The sequence below is a fragment of the Poecilia reticulata genome, chromosome 22 (genome assembly GCF_904066995.2).
Source record: "Poecilia reticulata chromosome 22, P_reticulata-male-v2, whole genome shotgun sequence".
Classification (NCBI taxonomy): Eukaryota; Metazoa; Chordata; class Actinopteri; order Cyprinodontiformes; family Poeciliidae; genus Poecilia; species Poecilia reticulata.
In genome coordinates, this window is record NC_088851.1 from 11,560,860 (window position 1) to 11,585,914 (window position 25,055).

At 42.5% G+C, this 25,055-nt stretch overlaps 1 protein-coding gene across 1 annotated transcript; it reads right to left on the minus strand.

Annotated features, from left to right (window-relative positions):
• Window positions 1-2,215: 2,215 nt before the first annotated feature.
• Window positions 2,216-13,234, minus strand: bmp4 (bone morphogenetic protein 4). The gene is made up of 4 exons (XM_008399777.3): window positions 12,705-13,234; window positions 8,388-8,510; window positions 7,413-7,777; window positions 2,216-4,052 (listed from the first exon to the last, which is right to left on the minus strand). The coding sequence occupies exons 3-4, from the start codon at window positions 7,768-7,770 to the stop codon at window positions 3,211-3,213; spliced, it is 1,200 nt and encodes a 399-aa protein (XP_008397999.1). The 5' UTR covers window positions 7,771-7,777; window positions 8,388-8,510; window positions 12,705-13,234; the 3' UTR covers window positions 2,216-3,210.
• Between the last annotated feature and the right edge of the window lie 11,821 nt (window positions 13,235-25,055).

The window sequence follows — 25,055 nt, forward strand, 5'->3', positions numbered from 1 at the left end:
TAAATATTAGCTTCAAGGCCTCAGAATACCAACCATTCCTTTTGTGTACGTAATATGGACTGTTACTATAAATAGCAGGTTCTTGCAAAAATATCAGCATGGATTGGTTGAGATTTTGCAATTGAATTCCCAAGAAAGTGAACAAAAGGGATAAAAAAAACTCCCACATCTCAGCAACCCTCCCCCCGTTTTTAAACACTTCAAAATACAATTCTTCTGTCTGCCCTTCGTTTAGGAGCCCCCTCTTTTTGATGCTGATATGCAGGCATCAAAGAGAAGTAAAGGGCAATTAGTTGGCCTGAGGGCACTTCAGCATGCTGCACTAGGATAAAATCAAACTTGTGTGATTTGTTTAATAAATAAAACGAAATTAGGTGTGATGCATGTTGCAAGTTGTCTTTTTAAACTTTAAATTTTCCCACAGTGACTCTCCAACTTTAAAAAAAAAAAAACGGTCTGAAAACGAAAGCTTGAGCCTACCGCTATCCGTTAACATGTTGTGTTATTTTTAAAGCCCTGAAGGAAGTATTTCTGCTTGAACCTTGACATTTGATTAAGTATTAAATTTTTTCTCTGAAATTTCAAACAACATCCCCTATGGTTGACACTATAAAGGGGAAAGCTACGGGTTTATTTTCAATCAGAATCTTAAACTCTGTCATAATCCCTTCATGCTTAAAACATGTCAATATCTTTATCCATATCAATATTAATAATATGGAGAAAACGCTTTTCTGCAATAAGCACTCCAGGTTAGTTTTTTTGTTTTTGTCAAACAAAGGATGAATACATTGAAAAATACCATGTGTCTGCTGTGAAGTGTGGTGGAGGATTTGTGATGCTTTTTGCCTGCATTCCCTCCACTGGCCCTGGGAAGCTCGTTAAAGACTGCATGACACTATTAAAACCTATGAAATACCAGGACATTCTGCTGGACTCTGCCAGAAAACTTAAAATGGGTCGTTATCAGCAGTCAGCCAAAAATATTTGGCCAAATCCAAACAGAAATGGTTAGCAAACCTTAAAATCCAATAAGCCTGCTGAGTGTTTACAACATACAGCAAGCTGCAGAAGTGAACTGCTTATTTGCACTTTTTGACAGTTTGTCTCGTTGCATCCTCTTCACACAAAGTGCTCAATCTCTGCTGACGATCATGTTCCTTTAGTTTTTAAATATGCAATAAAAAAAGCAACAAAAAAAAGGCATCCTGTTAGCTTGTGTGGCTAATGATAGCTTTCTTTACAATGCTAATATAATTTTACTTGTCAATTAGCTTCTCACTGCAAACAGCTGTTAGCTTGTTACTCCCAATAGTAACTGGGCTCATCTGGTAATGCAAGTTAGCTTGTTGCTGTTAATAGTAATTATTGTATCATTGGTAATAATAGTTAGCTTGTAGCTTCTATTTAGCTGAAGAACAATAATTAGCATGTTCCACTGGTTTTCTGACTTAGAAGTAGAAGGTAGTTAACTGTGGCTTTGAATTATTGTCAATTTTTTTGTAGTTTCTATTTAAAGCAATTATCAATGTGCTAGCTAGAACACGTGCCTGGTATTCATTGTGCTTGGTTTAATTCCACCAAGTAACCTGGTGTAGTTCGAGGACTATGGAACAAGAGCATTAAAATATCGTTCTGCTATTATCAAACTGCATTGTTTTCATTCAAATATTATCTCTAGCAGACAATTCACACCAGAGTGTCATTCAGCAGTTCAAAGGGATACTCTCTCAACATTATCATATAATTTGGGCCAGTCGTCAGCTTGTAAATAAGTTATGTTGAAGTCTTTTGTCTGGCGGGGGACACGTTGGAGACAGCCGTCTTTCCTCCGCCGGCATGAGCCAGAGAAGACAAAGGCAGGAGACAGAGCGTCTAACCTTTGATCTTTCTAAGGACTCAGCCACGTTGTATCGGGGCATCAGGCACAGTCATGCCTCCAACGTGGGGACGTCTGGAACAACAACAACAACAAAAAGAAAACAAAACATCACCCCAACACAGTCAGGCTGAACAACACAACAGGGTTGGAATGGGTTTATCAAGTATCACATCCACCACATGTGAGCTTACCTGACTTTAAAGTGAAATTTGAGGACAACTTAAGCCCAATAACATAAAGACCTTCCAGCTTTGAGATGCTCTGTAAATATATTTGCAAGAGCTTTTCATTAAAAAAATGTAATAATAAATGTACAAATTAAATAAATGTTATTTTATTTATTTATTTAATTATTTACAAGTTATTCGTGGGTGATGTCACTTAATAATCAACGTTTTCTTTTATGTGAATCCGGTAGAGGAGGCCCCAGGCAGAAATGACTACATTCATATTTAAAATCTGATGGTTTGCACAACTTTCAAACTCTAAAAAATTGTTGCAATTTTATTACAACTGGTCTATTTATTTATAAACTTGTCTTTTTCAGATGTTCTTCCTGTAATGTTTGCTTGGGTCAGTTCTGTCTTTGCTTTTTCATATTTTCTCTTCTTGTCCCACTCTTTGACTCTGAACTGATCTATCCGAACTGAAAAACAAATCATAACTGTAATTCATGTAATAATTAAACTTGTCTTGCATTAATTTCAGTTTAAATTACACAAAAATTTATGGAGATTGACAGATTTCTTGTTGACAGTTTTCTTTTATTTCTTAAGTTTACTTTAATGCATTTTAATTTGGTTCTTAACTGGTTCAGAAAATGTCAATAAATAACTTTAAAATTGTATTTGCTAAATAAAAAATAATATTTTTGTGACATGGCTTGTAGGTGGTAGAATGCAGTTCATTTTTATTATGAAAGCAATAAATATTTCTAGCAAATAACCTAATACTTTTGGGGGTGTTTTTTTTTCTCTTTTTTTTTAAAACTTTTGCTACTATATTTTGAATAAAAAAAAACAACTTACAAAATCCAATATACAATATGGAAGGATAAACAATTTCTTTATGTTTAAAATAAGAACTCAATTTATTTTTAATGTGTAGATATAAATATATATATATTTTGTCAAAATATATGATCATATTGTCAAAGAAAACAAAAAAGTGAGACAAACATACACCTCATTAGAGTTATAAATAAGGGTCCAAGTGAACATTTAAAAAACAAAAACAAAAAAAAAAACGACCTTCTGATTTGTTTTAGTGTCCACATTGCTTTGTTCAAGGCGCTATTTTTGTCCAAGAGTTTTTGCGATGTTGTTCGCTTAGCGGCAGCCACAGCCCTCCACTACCATTTCCTGGTAGTTTCTCAGGACCACCTTGTCATGTTCGTCCACGTAGAGCATGGAGATGGCGCTGAGCTCTGTTGGTACGCAGCAGGCCTTAGGAATGTTGTTATTCACAGAGTTCACCAGCGTCTGAACAATGGCGTGGTTGGTGGAGTTTAAATGATCTGCCAGGGGGAAGGGGCACTCCCCGTGGCAGTAATACGCCTGATAGCCAGGCGGCGCCACTATCCAGTCATTCCAGTTTACATCACTGAAGTCTACGTACAGTGCATGGCGCCGGCAGTTGCGCCTGCCTTTGCGGCCCCGCTGTTTGGGGCTGCGCTTGGTCCGCCGGGTCAGCGGGTGACCCTTACCGTCATGACCAAAAGTAACCAAAAGAGGGCGTAACTGTTCCCAGTCCTCCCTGGGCTCTTGGTGCACTGAGCGGCTGATGCGGACGTGTCGGCCCTGGTGGCGCGGGGTCTGGTTGAGGTGCAGAACCTCCACAGCCAGACCGTAATTAGGGAGGCCCTCGCGACTCCAGCGCAAGATGGCAGGGCTGACATCAAAGGACTCCCACCGCGACGCGTTGTGCCGAACGAGGCGCGTGTCCAGAAGCTGGGTGATGAGCTGCCCGGGCCGCGGGGGCTTCAGGACCTCGTAGATGTTTATGCGGTGCAGGCTCTTGTCGTCGTCGGTTTCCTCGTCAATCTGACTACGGTAGAGTCTTAGCTCTGCAGAGGAAAGCAGCTCGTCCTCTGGAATGCTGCTGAGGTTGAACAGGAAGCGGAGAGGCATGGATTCTCCATCACCCAGCTCATGGATCCTCTCCATGTGCTCTAAAAATAAGGAAGAGAAGAAGTGTGGGATGTTTGTCAGGATAACGCTTAGAAAATCTGGAATAAAATAAATGCATCTGTTAATCTTTTAAGATCCCTCCTCCTTATTGTAAATGACACCACTTTCCTGTCATGCCTTTTAAGATCTCCGAGGCAGGAGAAATCATAAGTAGGTCAAAATTTTGTTACATTTTCTTTACCTTTCTTTTACGATCGTCCTGCCATTCTCCCTGCGCTTTTCTTTGAGCACTTTGCTGAAACATGCATTACACCGAGGGTGGTGATTAACGTACCACAGCTACAGCATAAACACAGTGGAGGCTCCCTGTTCCACTCACAGTCTGCAGATTTCTGGCAAGATCACCATTGTTGGGGAAAGGAATGTTGTGTCTACTATTTTCCTGCTCAATCCACCCCTGTTATTTCACACCCAGGCCCTAATCTGGCCCAGGTGGTTCTTATTATTAAAACCTGCTGTGCTTTTGATTGCCTCCGCAGTTTGTCCACTTAAGACATTTATCATTTTCATCATGAATAATCATTAAGGAGTCAGACAATACGATAGAATCTTATATATCTGAAGCCTGTGGGGGGAAAAAGGCCACTGTGTGGGAATGCTATGCACTCAAAACCAAAGGATATTCAGGCTTTTGAGCACGCTCACACACACTTCTCTTGTCTTGTCTGCTTTGTAGCTTAACAGAAAAAAAATACTTTTTTCCCCCACTCCCCATTACACCTGGTCAATAAAAATCATAATTTTCCAGGCTGAAGTCCACAATGAATGCTTTGCCTTTCCTGTAAACATGTCTCCTCATCTAACCATCCATCTGCTGAAGGCTCTTATACCTCCCTGTGGTTTAAACTTGACTGAGTCACACACCATCACACAACAGTGCTCCATGAAAGCAAGCTCTCCCACTTCAAATGCTTCAAAGCATGTTATTAAGATAGTTCAGCAAAGGAGGTGAGGGTAGATGGTTGTAGAGATGCACAGACCCATGCACAAGCTGAGCTATTCATAGGGTAACGTGAATAGACAGACTGTAATAAAATCATTGACGCAGTATTTGTCATTCCGGCTCTTGCATGAACCACATGACTGCCAACAAAATGGCTTTTTTTTTTTGTCATTTTGTGTCTGATGCAGTTGTACCGCTGGTGGCAGACACACCCGTAGCATGATTTTCTCTCCACCGTGGAAAAAGGAAATATCTGTCTTGGAACATATTGATAATACCTCACTTCCTACTTGCTGGGCTACCAGTGATATAATACCAATGCAATCATGCAGTGTAAGAAAATTAGGTTTGTGGTTGCAGTAGGTGTTATTTCATAAATCAGTGATCATATTCTCTTGTATTTGCAGAGGCTAGAATTACAACCAGCATCAAATATAAAATCTGATAATAGAATGAGGTACAAATAAAAAAAGATGATTTATTTGCAGGCATGAAAAGAAGCAGGAAGGGACACTGTGGACTTGCATGTGGTGAATTAACAAGGAGCTGGCTTGCAGCTTAGGATTACTTCAAGTCCACATTGCACCTGTGTTGTTTTAAACACAAATCGAAACGTTTTTTCTACTTGTAATTGGATGTTATGACCCAACTTGATCCAGCTCCACCTAAACAGCCTGACTAATAACAGCCTATTACAGCCTATTTTTCTCTTTAAACTGGAAAAAAATAAAAACTGGTGGAAAGCTGCACTGTTCCTTTAGAGTTTATTCTAGATTTTTATTCAAGTCTATGGACTAACATCCAAAACAACAGTAAATAAAAGTGATAGATATGAATAATCTATCACTTTCTATCACTTTCTGTTGTATTTTTTAAGCTTATCTTACCATGGGAATCTCATGATTGGCCCTTGACTGAGCATCATGAAGTAATGTTTTAAAATAGCTATGAGGTGAAGCGAAGACCCCACAGGAACAGACAGCCTGCCAAATTGTACAGCTAAAATTAGCTTCTTATACTTGTATTCATCTACGAAGAGCAAAACACCACAAAGAAGTATATTGGCACAATAAATACTTAAAATGTTCCACTACATTTAGTGAGTATATTTGTCCTATAGTATAGTATATAGTATACATGTTGATTTAAACATCATAATTCTGATTTTTAGAGTCACCTTTATTATTGTTTTTATTTTTATAGACAGAAAAATTGTTATTGCTTTTCTGATTTTATTAAATGCGTTTAGATGTGAAATATTTACTTTTACATTTTTTGAGCTGTTTCAGTGACACTTGGGTATTTTTACTCTACGTTATCATGTCATACGGCTCTCATGCCAGACCATAACTTTTTGTCTTTTGATTGATATCGGTGTGGTTCTGAAGTGTGTTTGATAAGACACATTATGAAAAAAAAGTTTTAGTCATTGTTCTTCTGTCATAAAAACTCAGTTTCCTAAATCTGACATTTACCATAATTAACTCTTAACTTATTTTGGAAACTCTGAATCCTTTTCTTTCAAACAGAATATTGCTTTGAAGCTTTTTATTCTACATCTGTATATATATATATATATATATATATATATATATATATATATATATATATATATATATATATATATATATATATATATATATATATATATATATATGTTTTTAATTCTATCAAGCTAGTTTCTTGTAAAATGCAAGCAAAACCATTTGCATTTGAGCTGAAACGTAGCCGTCTCAATGCACAGAAATTCTCTCTGATCTCCTCGTCTTTTTCAACCCACTGGCTCATGAGACGGGCTTTTGCCCTTCGGCCCCAAAGAACGGCAGCGTTTTTCTCTCAGCACCTACATTGTTTGCAGCGGAGGCCTTTATTTAGAAGGCTGCGGAGTAGCATTAAAGATAATTGCACGGCGAGGACGATCTTTCTTAAAGAGCCCTGCATATAAACTGGGGACATGAGAGAAGATCACGCTAGGTTTCGACGCCAAGAAACAGGCTTTTTTAAAAAAAAAAAAACTCTGTTCTGCTGGGTGGAGCAAGAAGTGTAGGTCAGTAATATGAAGGTATGTCTTTTCCTTCAGTTACAAACCAAACACACAGAGCTCTGTCAAATTAGCCTCTGGAGAACTTGTCTAGCTGAATTTTATGACTCTCTGCAGACTGTGCTTGGTGACCACATCCTTAGATTCCTTGGTCATGGCGAGATGGGTGGAGCACTCTTGCATTTTTTTGTCTTAGTCTGAATTCTCTGCAATCTGCTGCCATGCTCTAAAGCACATCGCTGCCGCTGAAGCTCCTCAACAGAACAGAACACTCACATTAACGTCATAATTTGTGCATTGACTAACATCTAATTTCGATGTCCGTCTTGTGAAAACGTTCCCCCCGGGCTTCCCTACCTTCATGGTGGAAGGCCCTCACAGTGTTGGCCCGGCTGGCGGACCTCTCGGGATACTCGAAGTCGATGTCGTGCGCTCCGGCCTCTTCGGCCTCCCCCGACTGCAGCCGATAGAGGTCCAGCAGGTAGCGGGGCACGGTGACGGAGCGACTGGGCCGCGGCCGCCTCTTGAGGCCGAACATGTGCAGCAGCGTGGCCTCAAAGTCCCGCAACAGTTCATGGCTCTGAGCGGCCGAACGACCCTGCAGGCCAGGTACTTTCTTCTTCCCTTCTTCAGGTATCAGACTGGCATGGTTGCTCTCTCCCAGCAGGACTTGGCATAATAAAATGACCATCAGCATTCGATTACCAGGAATCATGATGTCTCTGGCGGGGGCAGCAGATGGAACAGGGCGATAAATGATTAGGACAGGTCTGAGCTGAGGCAGGTGGGTCAGAGGACATGAGGAGAAAGAAAGGTTACTCTTTCCTTTTCCACAATGCATCTCACACAAACTCCCACATCCCACCCTCTTATTTACCCATTCCCGCTAAATGCAGACTAATCACCTTCAATAATGCAGTCGTGTTTAGAGTAAAGCAGACTCCCATCAGATAAGTCTGCTTTTTGTTTATCTTTTGTGACATCCTCCGACTGTAAACAGCTGGTTCCAGACTCCAGCATTTTAAATGCAATCCTCTTTCCCTCCACCCTTTTCCACTTGTCTCCTGCACTACAGTTGCACAAGTAAAAGAGGCAGCCCTGGGGTCATGGCAAATGTGTAACTCATGGAGCAAACCTCAGAGCCTTCTCGTTGCTTGCTTGCGTCACATTTAAAAAAAAAAAGAAAAAAAAAAGAAAAAGAGGCACTCTTCCTCGTGCACACACGCTACCCAACACCTTTGGCTCAGTTCTCGACTAATGCCATGAAAAAAGAAAAGAAAAAAAAAAACCCCGAGGGTCCCTGTGAGGGGAGAGGACTGTCCATGTACTTACCGACAGAAAAGAAAGCATGGGAAAACAGTCCATGTTTCTTGGGAGCACGCAATGGACACGTTCTTCCAGGAAATGTTAGGTGGTGTTGGGAGGCTGCAAGAGGGCGTTGGAGTGACCCTGTTCCTGAAAGATACAGTCGAAAACACACGGGGAGGGGGTGCAGGGGGGGTTGTAAACTCAGCGCGGCTGCAAACACTTGAGGTTGCTACATGGCATTTACTTGAAGACCAGCACATGAGAATGTGTGTGTGTGTGCGTGTGTGTGTGTGGGTGTGTAGCAGAGAGACCCAGTGTCTCTTTAAGGCTTATCATTTTGGGTTGTGGGTAAGCTAGCTATTTGCTGCAACTGGAATGTAAGGAGGTATGTGCCACAAAACAGACAGCTGATCACTTACTGCTCTAACCTCAACACAGACAGCAAACAGACGTTCAATAACTGCATCCGACGCGGATTAAAGAGGGAAATAATACAGAGCTGCTCAATCTACATAAAACGACGTGCCGTTTGGCTTTAAGAGCTCATTTAAGTTATTATCTGCTGCTGAGTCACACTTATAAAAGAGCCAAATTTGTGAGGGAGCACTGTGGAGCAACGCAGGCCTTCAATTATGCTTTTTTTTTTTTTTTTTTTATCTGGTGCACATCCAAGCAGTAGTATACAGAGAGTGACACATGCAGTGCCTTGCAAAAGTATTCACATCCCTTAAAAGGTTTTCACATTTCCTCACTTTGTTATCATTATTTTCTTTTGCAGGAAGTAGTGTGTAATTGTGAAGTAGAAGGAACGTGATACGTGGTGCTTAACTTTTATTTTTTATTTTCCTTTGAAGAAGAGAGTCTGTAGGGCCACCTCTCAGCTCTGACATACTTCCTAGAGAAAGGCATTCCCACAGCATCATGCTGCCATCATTATGGGTTTTTGTGCTCATGGTGATAATCTGACACTATTTTTGAATGTTGCTCCTGACATGACTTGCAACAAACTGCAGGACTTTTTCGTTGCTTCCATTAAACAGTGGCTTTCTTTCACAAAGGCCAGATTTGTGGAGGGCATGGCTTATGCTTTTCCTGGCTACAGATTCTCCCACCAGAGCTGTGGATCCCTACAACTCCTCTAGATGCTGTTGACTTAGATCGATGGCCGTGTGTTCGTAGGTTTGTAGTTCATCTATGCTCCTTCCATTTCTGGATGATGATTAAGTAGTACTGCGGCGTATTACTTAACAACCTAACCTGTTTGAAACTTCTCTGGTTATTCTCCAACAAAATCTCAGAGGCCTTTAGAGAACAGATCTACTTTTGCCAAGCTTAAATTCCCCACAGGTGGACTGCATTTGCAAATTAGGTGACTTCTTAAGTAAACTGTGAAGACAACGCTGGGTTTTATTTGGAGTGCAAGAGTTAAGGGGACAGGATACAAACACAGGTTTTCAGATTTTTATTTGAGTTTTTCCTTTTTTACTCAAACTTGACAACCGAGCACTACTATTACATTAAATCTGAACAGAAGACATTGAGGTTTGTTGCTGTGATGTGACAAAACGTGGGGGGAAAAGAAAAAAAAAAAACTTGGGGCAGTCTGAACACTCCTGCAAAGCATTATATTCCCAAGAACAGCATATACACGCTTCTGTTTTTTTTTTGCGTAGTTTCCCTGTGCACGACTGTGCCAGGTTTGGTATCTGTGTGATTATCTCAGCCCTTGCATGGCTCACTGTACATGCAATCAAGGATCATTTTTTTCCCCCTAACAGCATTAGGGTGACCTCGGCATGACCCTTCTTTCTCGGTCATGACACTGGATCCAAAGTGTGTGTAAAAAAAAACAAAAAAAAAAAACAACACACACACATACACAAAAAAAGAGGCACGTCTGCTCTTTTGCACTAAATGTGTGCCGCCGCTCGCATATTCGTGAGAACTGCGGCGAAGCGAGGGAGAGGAGGGGTCAGAACATGATCAGCTCTATTACCCATGGGGTGCTGGGATAAACGCGTCTGTGTGTGTGCGTGTGTGTGTGTGTGTGTATGTGTGTGTGTGTGTGTGTGTGTGTGTGTGTGTGAGTGTGATTCAGTGAGTGCACATCTCTGACAACAAACGTTCATTGTACAGAGAGGGCCTCTCCCATGATTACAGGGATTCATAGCAGTGAAAAACAGTGACCATACAGGACATCTTGTAACTGTAACCAGCCACTGAGAAAGCTGCAGGCCACAGCACACAGACAACGCATAGTGGTGTGACGATGATGAAAGGGGAATTAAAATTACAGTCAGTGAAAATCCTTCAAAATTTGAAAAGAAAAAAATGACAAAGTTATGTGTTTTCGTGTTTGTTGAAGAAAGTTTCAACATTTTCCTGTTCAACTCCTCTCAATCAACCAAAAGCAGGACTTTAACTATAAATTTGCTCAAGTTGCTGTGGATTCAAAAATCACTGCAACCAAGCAGCAGACAAACACTTTTTTTTTCTTTTTTGCAATGACAAATGCAGAGCAGGGTGCAATTAGGCCGCAGCAGTAAACTGCCCTTGGCTTTGCTCGGTCCTGCTCCTGCCTCTCCGTCCCCTCCCTCCTTCTTGGTCTCTCTCTGACCAGAGATAATGTGATCAGACTATGCACATGGCTCTTCAGATGTGTTTCCTGAGGAATTTGACAGGGATGGTGGGAGGGAAGATGGGAACGGGGCAGGGAGGGAGAGAAGAGTGCAACAAGTTGCCACGGGAACAGATCTATGACCTGATTTTAACATTAAAGGCGTCTGCAGCAGCGTGTCTGTCGTAAATGGAAGCTGTGTTTTTCAGCATGTAGTTACAGCGATATTACGCGTTCACACACATCTACGTGCGTTATTATTTTTGGTGGCCTTCCAAATGGAGAGTTTTGTAGAGTTGTAGGAGTTTAGGGCATGTTATCATTACCAAACAATAGTAACACAAAACTCACACCATGAATTGTGGTTTTCTTGGCTGATTCTTTGATCCTCTTTCAGGGTTGCTTTTTAATGCATTCCTAAATTTATGAAAGATTTGGAAAACAATCACAATCCAGATATAGAGAAGATTTGTTTTTCCAATTAAATAGTTCAAGACTATTCTCAAAGGAGAAGTTTCAGTACTTCTCCTTTGAAGAAGTACTGAAACACATTAAAACGTCCTGCATTTTCTTTGATAGGTATAGTCGTTTTGAATAAAAACAGAAGACGAACACATTACAAGTTCATGCCACTAAAGCATTAAGGCATGTATCCCTAATGTTTAACTAAGCTCAAAGTGTGTCAAAGAACATGTTACTGGTTAGGAGACATTGGAGGTTGTTTTGATGCAATACATAAATGTGACAGAAAAAAAATAGTTTTCAGTGTTTGACAAGACCTTCAATCAAAGTTTAGTGAGTTCTGATCTATGACTTTTTGCTTTTCTAAGAAAATAAATAATAAAGACCATATATCTGAGCCCTGGGGATGGGGGACAAAACAGTAGATGAGGATTCATTTTGATCAGATGAGAGACTTTACAGCTAAAGAAGTGCCTTATACTTTTTAGTTCTGGTTTTTCTTGTACTTCAAATTCAGATATTTATAGATGATGAGATCACTGAAAGGAGATTGATGGTAATTTTTTTTTAAATGAACCAACTTCCCCGTCCTATATCTTCCGACACCTCATAATGAAGAGGCTGTATAATTTTTTATTACTGTTATTATTAGTATTGAAACTCATGTTTGAATGCTTAAGTTCAACAGCCAACGAATTACAGTTGCAAACAAATGTTTCACAGATTGTAACTGCGCATGGAAAATTTGCCAAATATAGATTTGAATTAAAATTAATTTATTTTCCCTTTTTTTTTGTCACTGCGTGCACCTCTGTACACCGGAGTAAAAACTGTTGTACTTATTGTATTATTATTTAGAAAAAATATTTTTAATCAATAAAGACTATGATGTGGAAACATATTTTGAGTGGATCGGGGGGCAAAAAAAAGTCAGGAAGCGCAGTAAAATCGGACGCGTTGTTTGGAAAAGATCTCACTATCTTGGTTGTGTCAATCCATAAGTGTTAATGATCGCATTCATCTCCCTTCATCTCAAATCGGATCATCAAAGCGCAAGGGAAATCGTTTGCATTGCTGAATTTTAGTTCAGAATTGTTTTCAGGCTTTCAGCACAATCGTTCAGACGCCCCCAAACACAAGAGAATAAATATCCCAATAAAAATACCGTAAATCGTCTAAAGTTCCTCCTATAAATTCTGAAATGTTCTGTTGGTCAAATCTGCGAGAAGTGTGAGTGTTTCGGGCAGCCGAGGAGCGCTTACCATCAGTAGAGGTACAGGTATCCTGGTATGAAAAAGAAAGAAAAAAAAAAGATGACTCAAAACAGTCCAGGCGCTCCGCCGTAAAAAAAAAAAAAAAGAAAGAAAAGAAAAGAAAAGAAAAAAATGAAAGAAAAAGAAAAAATTGAGCCTTGGAGGAGAAGTTGGGTGACTTTTCAGCACATTTATCCTTCAGTGAAAGCTCTAAAAGCCGGCTCTCAGGCGGGTTTTCCAGAACAGTCGGTGCGCAGAGGACGGGCAAACTCTCCAAATGATCCAGCATCTACGGTTCCTACAGTTTTTATGTGTCCGCCCAATTTGCCCTCCTCCTCCGTCCTCTTACCCCCACCTCCCTCATCTGTCTCAGACACCTTGGATAACCCACCTTCTTTCCTCCTCCGCTTGAATATAGGAAGCCGCTCACAGTTTTTATTTTTTTATTTATTTTTACATGCTAAGCTTGGTGACATTTGATCATAATTAACTTGATGCAACTATATGCTTCCATGTATTCTTCCTGGGGTTAATTTGAGATGTAAGAAGAGTTGATAAATTAAAAGAGGGGAATCTATATCTGTCTGTCTATCTATCTATCTATCTATCTATCTATCTATCTATCTATCTATCTATCTATCTATCTATCTATCTATCTATCTATCTATCTATCTATCTATCTATCTATCTATCTATCTATCTATCTATCTATCTATCTATCTATCTATCTATCTATCTATCTATCTATCATAGAGTTTAAAGCAGTGATGCCAGTATCAAGTGTCTCTGAAGTTATTTACTTATCCCCTTTAATATAGATATTTAAGAAACAGAAAGAAAGAGGAAAAACGTCAGTCTGCGTGTAATTAATACACATCACGTGTTTCTCTTAGCTCACATGTTGAAGTACAGTAACTTTTCAACACTTTGATTTATTGAAAATGACCATAAACACATACACCGTTGCTACATTTTTGAAGTTCTTGAAAAATGTTGACTTCTATGCAAACCTTTGACCTAAAGCAAGTTACACAAAATGACAGCAATCTTAAGTGCATTCTCAAGCTCTGTTTTGTTCATTAGCTGCGTTTCGCTGCCCTCTCCTTTGGCTGTGTTTTTTTTTCTACTCATTACGAAAGAGATTTTTACAAGTGTTGCTGCATTTATGAGGGATTCTTTGAAAACGGCAATTTGAAAGATCATTTCCAAGAAACTTGCTGTCACTTAACTACCTATCAATCTGTTGTAATTTGCTTGTGTAAAACAAACTTAACTGCATAAGGCCCACAGCTCTAGCCTGTAGTATAGCACTGTGTGCACCAAAACATAGGTTCAAACACTCCTAGCCATTTGGGATGCTGAAAAAAACCCACTTTGGCTGACTTTATTGTTATAATTATCTTAAGTAATAATTGGTACATTATACTAACATGAATTGCATCCTGATTAATAATACAAAACAACCCATAGCGGTGGTAACTTAATAAAAATTGTAAATAATCTTATTGTTTTCTTTCTTTTTTTTTGATACTCTTTTCCGTGTGTGATCAGATTTTATTTCTAACATTTATTTTTCATATATTTTTTTAATTATTATTTTAAAATTGCTAATCTCAACTAACCACACTGTTCCAGAACAAAAACGGTCTGGTTAAAAAAAAAACTGTTGTTTTAAGTTGTTGTTTCAATCAAACTTTATTTTATTTGAAGCGAAAGGCCCAGCCACTTGGTTGCAACTTGACACTTTGCCACCAGATGTCACATTGGAGACATAAAGACACATATAAACTAAACTGTAAGTGTTATAGTTACCAAAACTCAATCAGCAATTAATCGCTAATGCTTAGAAACCATTTTTGATCTAAAAAGTAAAAAAAAAATCTGTTAGTGGTGCTTAAAGTTGGTCTTTTTAAACATCTTCACTGATTTCTAACAAAGTAAATTTTACAATTTTGTGGGTCGTTTAAAAAAATAATTTAAAATTTAGTTATTGTTTAAAAAAAACGACTTCCCGTTTGTTTTACTCTTCTTTAATTTGCGACACAATGACAAACACATTGAGCTCATTTCACAGCAGGGTGTTTCTACTTTGAGGCTCAAACACACGATATTGCAACGTTGCCTCAGAACGATGTGCTTATCCTATTCGATGCATCATCCGCCAAGACAAGTCCACACACGCATCAGTTTGGACCCGTTAACCACGCAAGCTGAAAAACAGAAACACGCTGTGAAAACAAACAAAGCGCCCTTGTGGAACAGTTTGTTGCAAACGGATAAGATAAAGATCGGCCTATCAGTTTCATGTACCGGTTAAAAAGGGTGAAACAAAATCACATTTCAAGTCATCACAAGTAAAATATCTTTCACTGCGACTCAATTAAGGTTTTGTTTTGTTTTGTTTTGTTGGGAGCACAAGCAACGATGCGGATGCCCCCTTTTCCTTGTTGTTGACCAGGCTTGGCCTCTCTGAGCCCACTCAGTACCTGCTGCGTGTGGCTCAGACCCACCAGAAGAGAGTGTTCAACTTATTTAACAATGCTACTCGCCTCTCCTTAATTTTTTAATTTCCTAGGAAATGTCCTTATGAGGGCATTCTGTGTATGACAAGTTGTTTTGTTATATTTGTGTGTCTGGAAAGCTCACCTTCCATTCCTTGCTACTGACTGAACAACACTCTCTGATCTTTAGACTTTTGCCTTTGGATGTTTTTTGGGGTGGGGGCTAGGTCAGCAGTACTTTGTCGCTTCTCGGGAAGAGAGGGCTGATCTCACTTCTGTGACAGTGTCACTGAGTCCTGCTGGGAGTCACTCACCTGTGGACGCCAGCCAGTGATCAACAGAAGCTCAAAGGCGACCACGCCACCTCGACTCCTGAGCACGATGTGGTACTGGGGCGTTTTTTTCCTCCTTTCACCGCTGCAGACATCCACCACAAACATGGACAGAACCCAAGCTTTTGCTCAAGCAAAGGTTTCATTTTGGAACAGTCCTCACATCCAGCTGCCTTGTGTTCGCTTGTCCTGTAATCCCCAAACCCATTCCAGAGACGTGGAACTCTGTAAGTGGTGCAAAGGGTTAAGGGAACTAAGAAGGACAAGGGGAGCAGAGTTTGAGGATGGCTCAAACAAACTATTTTAATCCCTGTAATGGAATTGGCATGTAAACTCCTGAACATGGAAGTAAACATGAAGAAATGGAGAGGGTTGGACATGAGCGGTGTGGAAAACTTCCTTCTTGCCCCCACTGAACCGACTGCAGCCTTCCCTCTTTCCTAAGAAACGTTGAAATTCTTTCTCAGCTCTTGTCCTCCAGTTTGGACTCACAAGTGACTTTGGTGTACAAATCACTAAAATTGGACCAGACACCCTTTTGCCTCCAGAACTGCCTTAATTTACCAAAATGTCACAAATATTTGTCAGATGTTTTTGTCCATATTGACATGACGGCACCCCACAGTCACTGCATCCATGATGCAGATCTTCTGCTCTACCACATCCCAACGGTGCTTGATTAGATTGAGATGATGAGTTTATTGAACTCATTGTCATAATCATGAAACCAGGTCCAGATTAATGGAGCTTTGTGGTGCCTTGTCCTGTTACACATACAAATAAGAACATAGTTACAACACGCTTATGAAGGTATGGACATGGCGGACAGCAATACTCGGCTTTTAAGTGATGCTCAATTGGGACACAGAGTTTTAATCCGTTTTGCATAAAACAATTTTATATTTATTGAGTCAGTAAGTATTATATTTAATTAAATAGAGATAAGCAGTAGGATTGTTCACATACTCCTGTCAGGATGTGATGTGGTGGTAGGTGAGGAGATGACGCTTAGGCCCAGGTTGTGACGGAAAATGATGAATTTAATGACAAAGAACAGGGAACAAGGAACAACAGGGAAACAGCACGAGGAAAAACTGGCAGCACGGAGACAGGTGACATCAATCGACATTCAATTGACAAGGACCCGACGAAGAACACAGACAACAGGGGAGACTAAATACACACGGGGCAATCACGGGAACGAGACACACCTGGGAGACAATCAACGGGGAAAGACGCAGAGACAGGACTAACAGGGAACAGGATCACACAGAAACTAGAAAATAAACACAGAAACACGGATCATGACAGTACCCCCTCCTCAAGGGGCGACTACCAGGCGCCCAACAGAAAAAGTCCAACGAAAAAAACAAAAAACAACCCAACAGGGTGGGCGGAGGGGCGACGGCAGGAGGGCCAGAGTCCAGAAAACAAAACCAGATCCCAACAGGGTGGGCGGAGGGGCGACGGTAGGAGGGCCAGAGTCCAGAAAACAAAACCCAGGTCCAAACAGGAATCCAAACACAAAAAACCCTTCCGGGGGCCGTCCACGGCACAGGAGGTAGACCTCTCGTGGGAGGTCCGGCGGGCGGCGACGCAGGAGGCGGAGCTTGAGCCGCGGTGGGCGGCGACGCAGGAGGCGGAGCTTGAGCCGCGGTGGGCGGCGACGCAGGAGGCGGAGCTTGAGCCGCGGTGGGCGGCGACGCAGGAGGCGGAGCTTGAGCCGCGGTGGGCGGCGACGCTGGAGGCGGAGCTTGAGCCGCGGTGGGCGGCGACGCTGGAGGCGGAGCTTGAGCCGCGGTGGGCGGCGACGCTGGAGGCGGAGCTTGAGCCGCGGTGGGCGGCGACGCTGGAGGCGGAGCTTGAGCCGCGGTGGGCGGCGACGCTGGAGGCGGAGCTTGAGCCGCGGTGGGCCGGTCGGAGCGCCGGCTGCTGCAGGCGCTGGAGACTGGGGTTCGGGCGGAGCATAGGCCGTGGGCTCGGGCGGAGCATAGGCCGTGGGCTCGGGCGGAGCATAGGCCGTGGGCTCGGGCGGAGCAGAGGCCGTGGGCTCGGGCGGAGCAGAGGCCGTGGGCTCGGGCGGAGCAGAGGCCGTGGGCTCGGGCGGAGCAGAGGCCGGGGAGCCGGCAGGACGGCCGGGCGGAGTCTCCGGCGGAGCGCCGGGGAGCTGCGCACTGGCAGCGGACTCGGGGAGCTCTGGCGGAGCGCCGGCTGCTGCGGGCGCTGGGAGCTCGGGCGGAGCAGAGGCCGGGGAACCGGCAGGACGGCCGGCTGGAGTCTCAGGGGGAGCACCGGGGAGCTGCGCACCGGCAGCGGACTCGGAGAGCTCTGGCGGAGCGCCGGCTGCTGCGGGCGCTGGGAGCTCTGGCGGAGCGCCGGCTGCTGCGGGCGCTGGGAGCTCTGGCGGAGCGCCGGCTGCTGCGGGCGCTGGGAGCTCTGGCGGAGCGCCGGCTGCTGCGGGCGCTGGAGACTGGGGCTCGGGCGGAGCAGAAGCCGGGGGACCGGCAGGACGGCCTGGCGGAGTCTCGGGCGGAGCGCCGGCTGCTGCGGGAGCTGGGAGCTCGGGCGGAAGGACACTAGGGGACTCTGGAGGGACGCTAGGGGACTCTGGAGGGACGCTAGGGGACTCTGGAGGGACGCTAGGGGACTCTGGAGGGACGCTAGGGGACTCTGGAGGGACGCTAGGGGACTCTGGAGGGACGCTAGGGGACTCTGGAGGGACGCTAGGGGACTCTGGAGGGACGCTAGGGGACTCTGGAGGGACGCTAGGGGACTCTGGAGGGACGCTAGGGGACTCTGGAGGGACGCTAGGGGACTCTGGAGGGACGCTAGGGGACTCTGGAGGGACGGGCGGCTGCTCGTCAGCAGCTACCGCAGGAAGCTCGGGGAGCTGCACGCCGGCAGCGGGTGCAGGAAGCTCGGGTGGCTGCACGCCGGCAGCGGGCGCTGGAAACCTCGGAGGCCGATGGCGGCGACGACGTCGATGCTCCGGGACCGGGACCTCCGGTGGCCCAGAGCGATGGTGACGCCAGCGCCCAGTGGCCGGGACCTCCGGCGGCTCAGAGCGCTGGTGATTCCAGCGCCCAGGGGCCGGGACCTCCAGCGGTTTAGGGCGCTCGTGGCGACGTGGTCCCACACCTGGGGGGCAGTACGCCATACGTGCTCCCCACCAGGGACTCAGCTTGTCGTCGCGTTGGTGACTTGGGTGCCTTGGGACCGGGACCTCCGGCGGCTCAGAGCGCTGGTGATTCCAGCGCCCAGGGGCCGGGACCTCCAGCGGTTTAGGGCGCTCGTGGCGACGTGGTCCCACACCTGGGGGGCAGTATGCCATAGCTTCCTCACCGTTCGTTTGGTCGGGTCCTTCTGTCAGGATGTGATGTGGTGGTAGGTGAGGAGATGACGCTTAGGCCCAGGTTGTGACGGAAAATGATGAATTTAATGACAAAGAACAGGGAACAAGGAACAACAGGGAAACAGCACGAGGAAAAACTGGCAGCACGGAGACAGGTGACATCAATCGACATTCAATTGACAAGGACCCGACGAAGAACACAGACAACAGGGGAGACTAAATACACACGGGGCAATCACGGGAACGAGACACACCTGGGAGACAATCAACGGGGAAAGACGCAGAGACAGGACTAACAGGGAACAGGATCACACAGAAACTAGAAAATAAACACAGAAACACGGATCATGACAACTCCTACTTCTTTTCAAACACTTCTTCTTGTTCTTGGCTATGTATGCACAGGTTTTCTCTGTCCTACTGATTGCTTCTTGCTTTTAAAAACATGTTTGAAATAAATCAAATCAAATCACGCATACGTCGTCAATTAAAAACACAACCAAACCTAAGTTAGGTTGACAGTTGTGATCTTTCTGAAGGATTTATTTTTCTTTTGCTGAAACTGAAGCGTTTCCTTATTAACATGAGAGAAGAAAAAAGTTGTTGTCTGGTTCATTTAAATGGTGCCCTGATAGTTTCATATACATTGGTATCAATATTACTTCTTCATATGACAAAATCTGCCAAAAGAATTACACATCATCTAAAGCAGAGCTGGAGCGATGGATGGCTCTTCCTCTATCTTTAATTGGTAAAGTTGGTTCAATTAAAATGAATGTTTTGCCTAAATGTGCTTACTTATTTCATTGTAAACAAACAAAATCAAGCAAGAGTTATCTTTATTTAGTTGACCTAACAAGATTGGACAATGGACGATTAAAAAGTGACCTTTCCAAGCCATCTCTTCCCTTAACACTTGCTGGAAAACATTAGCAGCTCCATTACAAAGCAACTTAATCAAAGACACTCCAGTGAACGCGGTTGAGTCTGTCAGACGATCAGGACTTGTGAGTGATGAGACTTTAATGTTTGTCCATCTCCTGTTGCCACTGGTACACGCCTTCTCCTGCCAGATATTATCAAAGGCTGCTGGTCAAGAGAGCAGGACCGGGGGAGGAGAGGGGTGGGGGTGGGCGGCTTTAATGCCTTTCTTTCCATCTGTCAGAGAGCAGGGAGACACACTTGGGCTTCAACACTGTCCAGATGCAGCCTGAGTGGAGCAACACCTGATGCTGCTGGAGCTCTGGGGAGGTTACATCGAGAAATCATCTCAGTGGATTAAAAAGCTTTCTTTATCGCACTTTGGATAGGCACTTGAAGACACTCCTGCAATCTGACTTTGCTCACACCAGAGTCCCTGAGAGGCCGAGCTAAGAAGAAAAACACGCAAGTTCTCCAGTGATGGCTCTACGTCTTGATGGAGAACCTCAAGAGGGCTATGTTGTGGAGCTCAAGAGGAAAACAGATTAGACCTGACTCGGTGGTAATGGACCAGAATAGAAACATAATTAAATGTCATGCATTACAGTAGACTGATACGGGGCCCTGAGACATCCTGTGACCAGAGCCTCCGAAATTGAATGTCTGGACTCAGTGGAAAAGTCACAGTTTGTAACAGTTGTGAAACCAGCGAAAAAAAATGATTTCATGGATAGAAGCAGCTGAAAATTCATTTTTCAGCTTTCAGGATATCAGATGAATTTTAGGTTTTACTTTAATAGAGAAAATGAAACATTTACAAAATGATTATTATGCCCAGCATATTGTGTGGCCTTTTAATTTTTAATCTGTGGTATTATTCTGCCCTGCCAAATTACGTGAATTATTTGAATTTCTTTTGTTTTATTTTGTCACACTATATCCACAGACCTCAATGTGTTTTAATGGAATTTTAGATATGTGGTGAAATAGTATATATCTCCTTCCAGTTGTTTCTATTTTTCTTCTTTCCCTACCTGTGATAGATAGAAAAACTTCAAATTATTATGTAATTTATTAGGGGAAAAGGATTTTCAAACCAACTTGGTTTTGTGTGAAAAAGTGTGAAAAGGTGAGCCACTCATTCACACCCACTTATTAATTCCTGACCTGAAAAAGCGACGCTCACTAAACCGGAACCTAGTGACATGAAGTCGTCTGAAAGATCTCAAGAAGTCACACTTTCTGCCCCAATCTAAGCAAATTCATGAACATCATATGAGAAACATTCACAGACATTCATCAAAAACAGCTTATCCAGAAAGTTATAAAAGAACCCAAAACAAGTGAGTTTTATTTGTATGAGCACAATAATAAAGAAACCAGGCAAAACAACTTCAATGTCAGAGCTTCTGAGAAAAAAACGCTGCGGACCAAAAGGTGCATAAGGACTCGTACCACATTTCCTTGAAATGATATTGATAATCTCAAAGAAATATTCTTCAGACTGACAACAGCAGAACATCATGGGCAGTCCAGCACGGTGGATTAGTGTGATGGTCCGGGGTTGCCTTGCTGATTCGGGAGTCGACAGTCTTGCAATGATTGATGGAACCATCAAGTTTGATCGCTACTGGAAACCTTTGGTTGCGCGGCAGGACAATGAACCAGAGACAATGTCTTTGAATGGACTGAACAAGTAATTAGGGTTTGAGTTGGGCCTAGTCAAATTCCAGATTTAAATCTAATTAAGATGCTGTGGCGTGACCTTAAACAGGATGTTCTTGATGAGAAACCCTGCAATGTGGCTAAATTCAGTTAAATGGGCAAAAAGAGTGGACCAAGCTCCTCAAATTGCCAGCTATAGCAAAGATTTGATGGCAGTCGTTGCAATAAAAGTGTCATAAGGTCAAGAGAGCACTTAACGTATAGGACTATTTTGGATTGAATAGTTTTGTTTCCCTTAATAATTTAAATCCTCATTGGAAAGTTACATTTGTATCTATTCAAAAAGCACTAAAAACACAGATTCCAGCTGTGTGCACATTTACAGATGTGCTGTGAAGGAAGGTCTTCAGGGTTTGTCAGAGAACATCACGAAAACCAAGGAACGACACAGGAAAAGCAAAACAGGAAGACTTGTGTCATAAAGACAATATTCCAAGCTTTCGTGGAGCATCGTTCAATCCTCTGAATTATGGAAAGAGTGTAAAGTCTGTGCAAACCTGCCAAGACATCACATTAATGAAAGAGTACAAAAAGGGTAAATAGGAGAGCTGCTTAGATCAACAGGTCATGAGGACAAACCTTTATGGCCTTCATGGAAGAGTGGCAAGAGGAGAGCTGCTGTTAAAAGAAAGCCGTAAAATGTCTTATTTAAGGTTTTACCACAGCCCAGGAAAAGCAAACTTTCTACATAACCCTCAACACTCCAGCCCCTTAGTGAGACATAGTGGCAGCATCATTCTTAAGGGTTACTTCAGTAAGGGTGAGGAAGTCTACTTAAGGTTTTGAGAGATTTGCATCTCTCAAAACCTAAATAACTCCATCATTAACCAAATTAGCGACTGGTGTACAACTTATTTACTAAGTGCCTCTTTGTATCTATCTGTCACATGGAGCCAACATAGAAATCCTTAATCTTTGTACTTGTAATGTGACAAAATGTGAAAAGTTTCAAGCGCTTTGAAACCCAATAAAAGACACAACAAGTATCTTAGGTAATGAATGAAATATGATAATAATGTTAAGGAAATACTTTGCACCGTACTCAGAGCCTCCAGCAATAAATGAAGTTATTACTCCTTTGTTTTATCTTGACTGTATTATCTGTGGTCTACAAAGTATTCAAAGAGCCACATTAAAAAAATAAAAAAAAGTGTACACAACGTCTTTTAAAAGCATGGCATTTAATACAACACGTCAATCACTCTGGGAACCTGTTATTCCTTCAAGAATGTAATTACATACTTTCAAATAAAACTTGAAAGGGCTCAACAAGTTTTAAAATGCACTGTGTGCTCCCAAGACAGCAGGAAAGAATTCCAAGCAGCTGGGAAATGCTAACATCCCTGTGTGGGCGAACTATGGGCTCTGAGACGAGATGAGAATACTGACATTTTAAAATCAACTCCACAGATTATGGTGTAATGGTTTTTTTATTATTATTATTATTTGTTCCTCAACACAAAAAAAATCTAGCATTTAACAAAAGCTGTACCATCATGATTGATCAATTCCATAATCTATTTGTTTGTTCTGCAGGTAATGTTTATGATTAAACATTTAGAGTAGAGACAAATGTATCTTTCCAATCTACCTGTTGGTTAATGTTTTCTTGCTAGTGTTTTCAAAGTGCCAAAAGAAGACGACAGACTTAAAAGCTTTCATCAGATTTCTTGGTAAAAATCAAAAGAGTCCATTGCTGATGTCCTATTCACCCAGCATCAAAACCACCCTCCAAAGTCTTAACACCGCTTCAAACTTTACTGGCCTCAGCATGACGGGCAGCAGTAATGCTGTTAGGTTTATAGTGCTGTCTCATTTGGTTTCCCCTTCCCCGAATCATCGTGTCGGTATTTGACAGCACACGCCGAACGTGATGTCATACTGTACACTAAACCGATCGACTGTCACCGATTAGCCCTTTCCGGTTTATTAGCAAGCTTAATCTCGTTGGAGAAAAGTGGCAGGTTTCTTGAAGCCATAAAGCTTCTAGCTTGGCTCGAGATCTCCATGACTCACTCCTGACGTGATAATTCACAGTACGGTTGGATGTTGTACTCTCAGGGGCGTCTGGTCTGCTGCTCGGGACTTGGCACGGAGCAGCAGGTAATCAAGCGATTAGATCACTAGTCTGCTCGGAAAACCAGGAATCCTGAGAGCTGCGTTTTGGGATCAGCTCTCCATGTGTAAAACGTGCATGCTGAAATCGGTGTGTGCTACAAATTTGGCATAAGTTTATGGATCTTAGAGAAGAATTTAAAGCCATCTTAGCATGATGCAACTACGTAAGGATGAGGATACTATTATTTCAATCATTTTTGTGTCTTTGAATAAAAAATGTCCAGCGTATTCATGTCAGGGTTAGAGAGTTAGTAAAGAGTGACTTGAGTGTGCTTCAATAAAATAATAGTCTGGCCCGAGCAACATCCTCAAGTCCCAAACTCTTGAGCCAAACAATTCCTTTTCAAGAACATTATATAAACGTTTTATAACAATCCTTTTAGAGCCAGGGAAGAGGCCAATTGTGATGTTCATGCATTCCCTAAAAGAACAGCAAAGCTTATAAAGGAGCTTACATTGTTTTGATGATCAATCAAATCTCTGAACTGTTTAAACTGATTTTAGCTGATAATGATTTTAGCTTTCCTGCCCTGAAAAGTCATTAATTATTAAATCAAAAGCAGAGGCTCAGTGTGAGTGAGTGGGCAGTTATTGTACCGTATTTTCCGCACTATAAGGCGCACCTAAAAACCTTCAATTTCCTCAAAAGCTGACAGTGCGCCTTATTTATGGACCAATATTGAGCCACCACAGGTTTAGCATTTACGGTAAGCAGCCGCCGACTTCATTTTCCCCCGTAGAAGAAGAAGCGCGCGGTGCATGCTGGGATAGTTGTCAGAACGCTGGTTTGTTAATAAAGTTTGATAATACATTTAAAGCCAGGGGGGGCGGAGGGGCGGGGGAAGCGAGACAGAGACTGTTGCAGCAGCGTGTCGGTTGGTCTGTGTTACCCAGAAAGCAGTTGGGCACAATATCACAACACCAACACAGTGAGTGAAACAATGACGGGGGCAGCCCACTATATAAAGTACTCAGGGACCACTTCTTTACAAATGTAGATGTGTAATAATAGAGTACGGAACAAATTGGCAACCCAAACTGAAGTGTCTATTCTATGCGCCTTATAATCCGGTGCACCTTATAGTGCGGAAAATACGATAAATTAGTTACGTATTGCTTAAAAAAAAGGGAGAAGGGATTTTGCATTGTCTGAAGCATCTTATTACAACAATTAGCACAGCTAGCTTAACTAAAACGGCTACGCATGTGGTTTGAGCAAAGAACGAAGATCGTTCTCTTAAATAAGACATTTGAAAAAGGCTCCAGATCCAGAAATCTTCCTGACTGTTTGAATTTTTTATTTTTTTTGGTATGTATTTGTTCTTTTGGAATAGGGGAACTCTAAGCAGGAAAGTCACAGCAGATTTATTGCGTAATACGTTTTGTTCCTTACTTCCTATAATTACACATA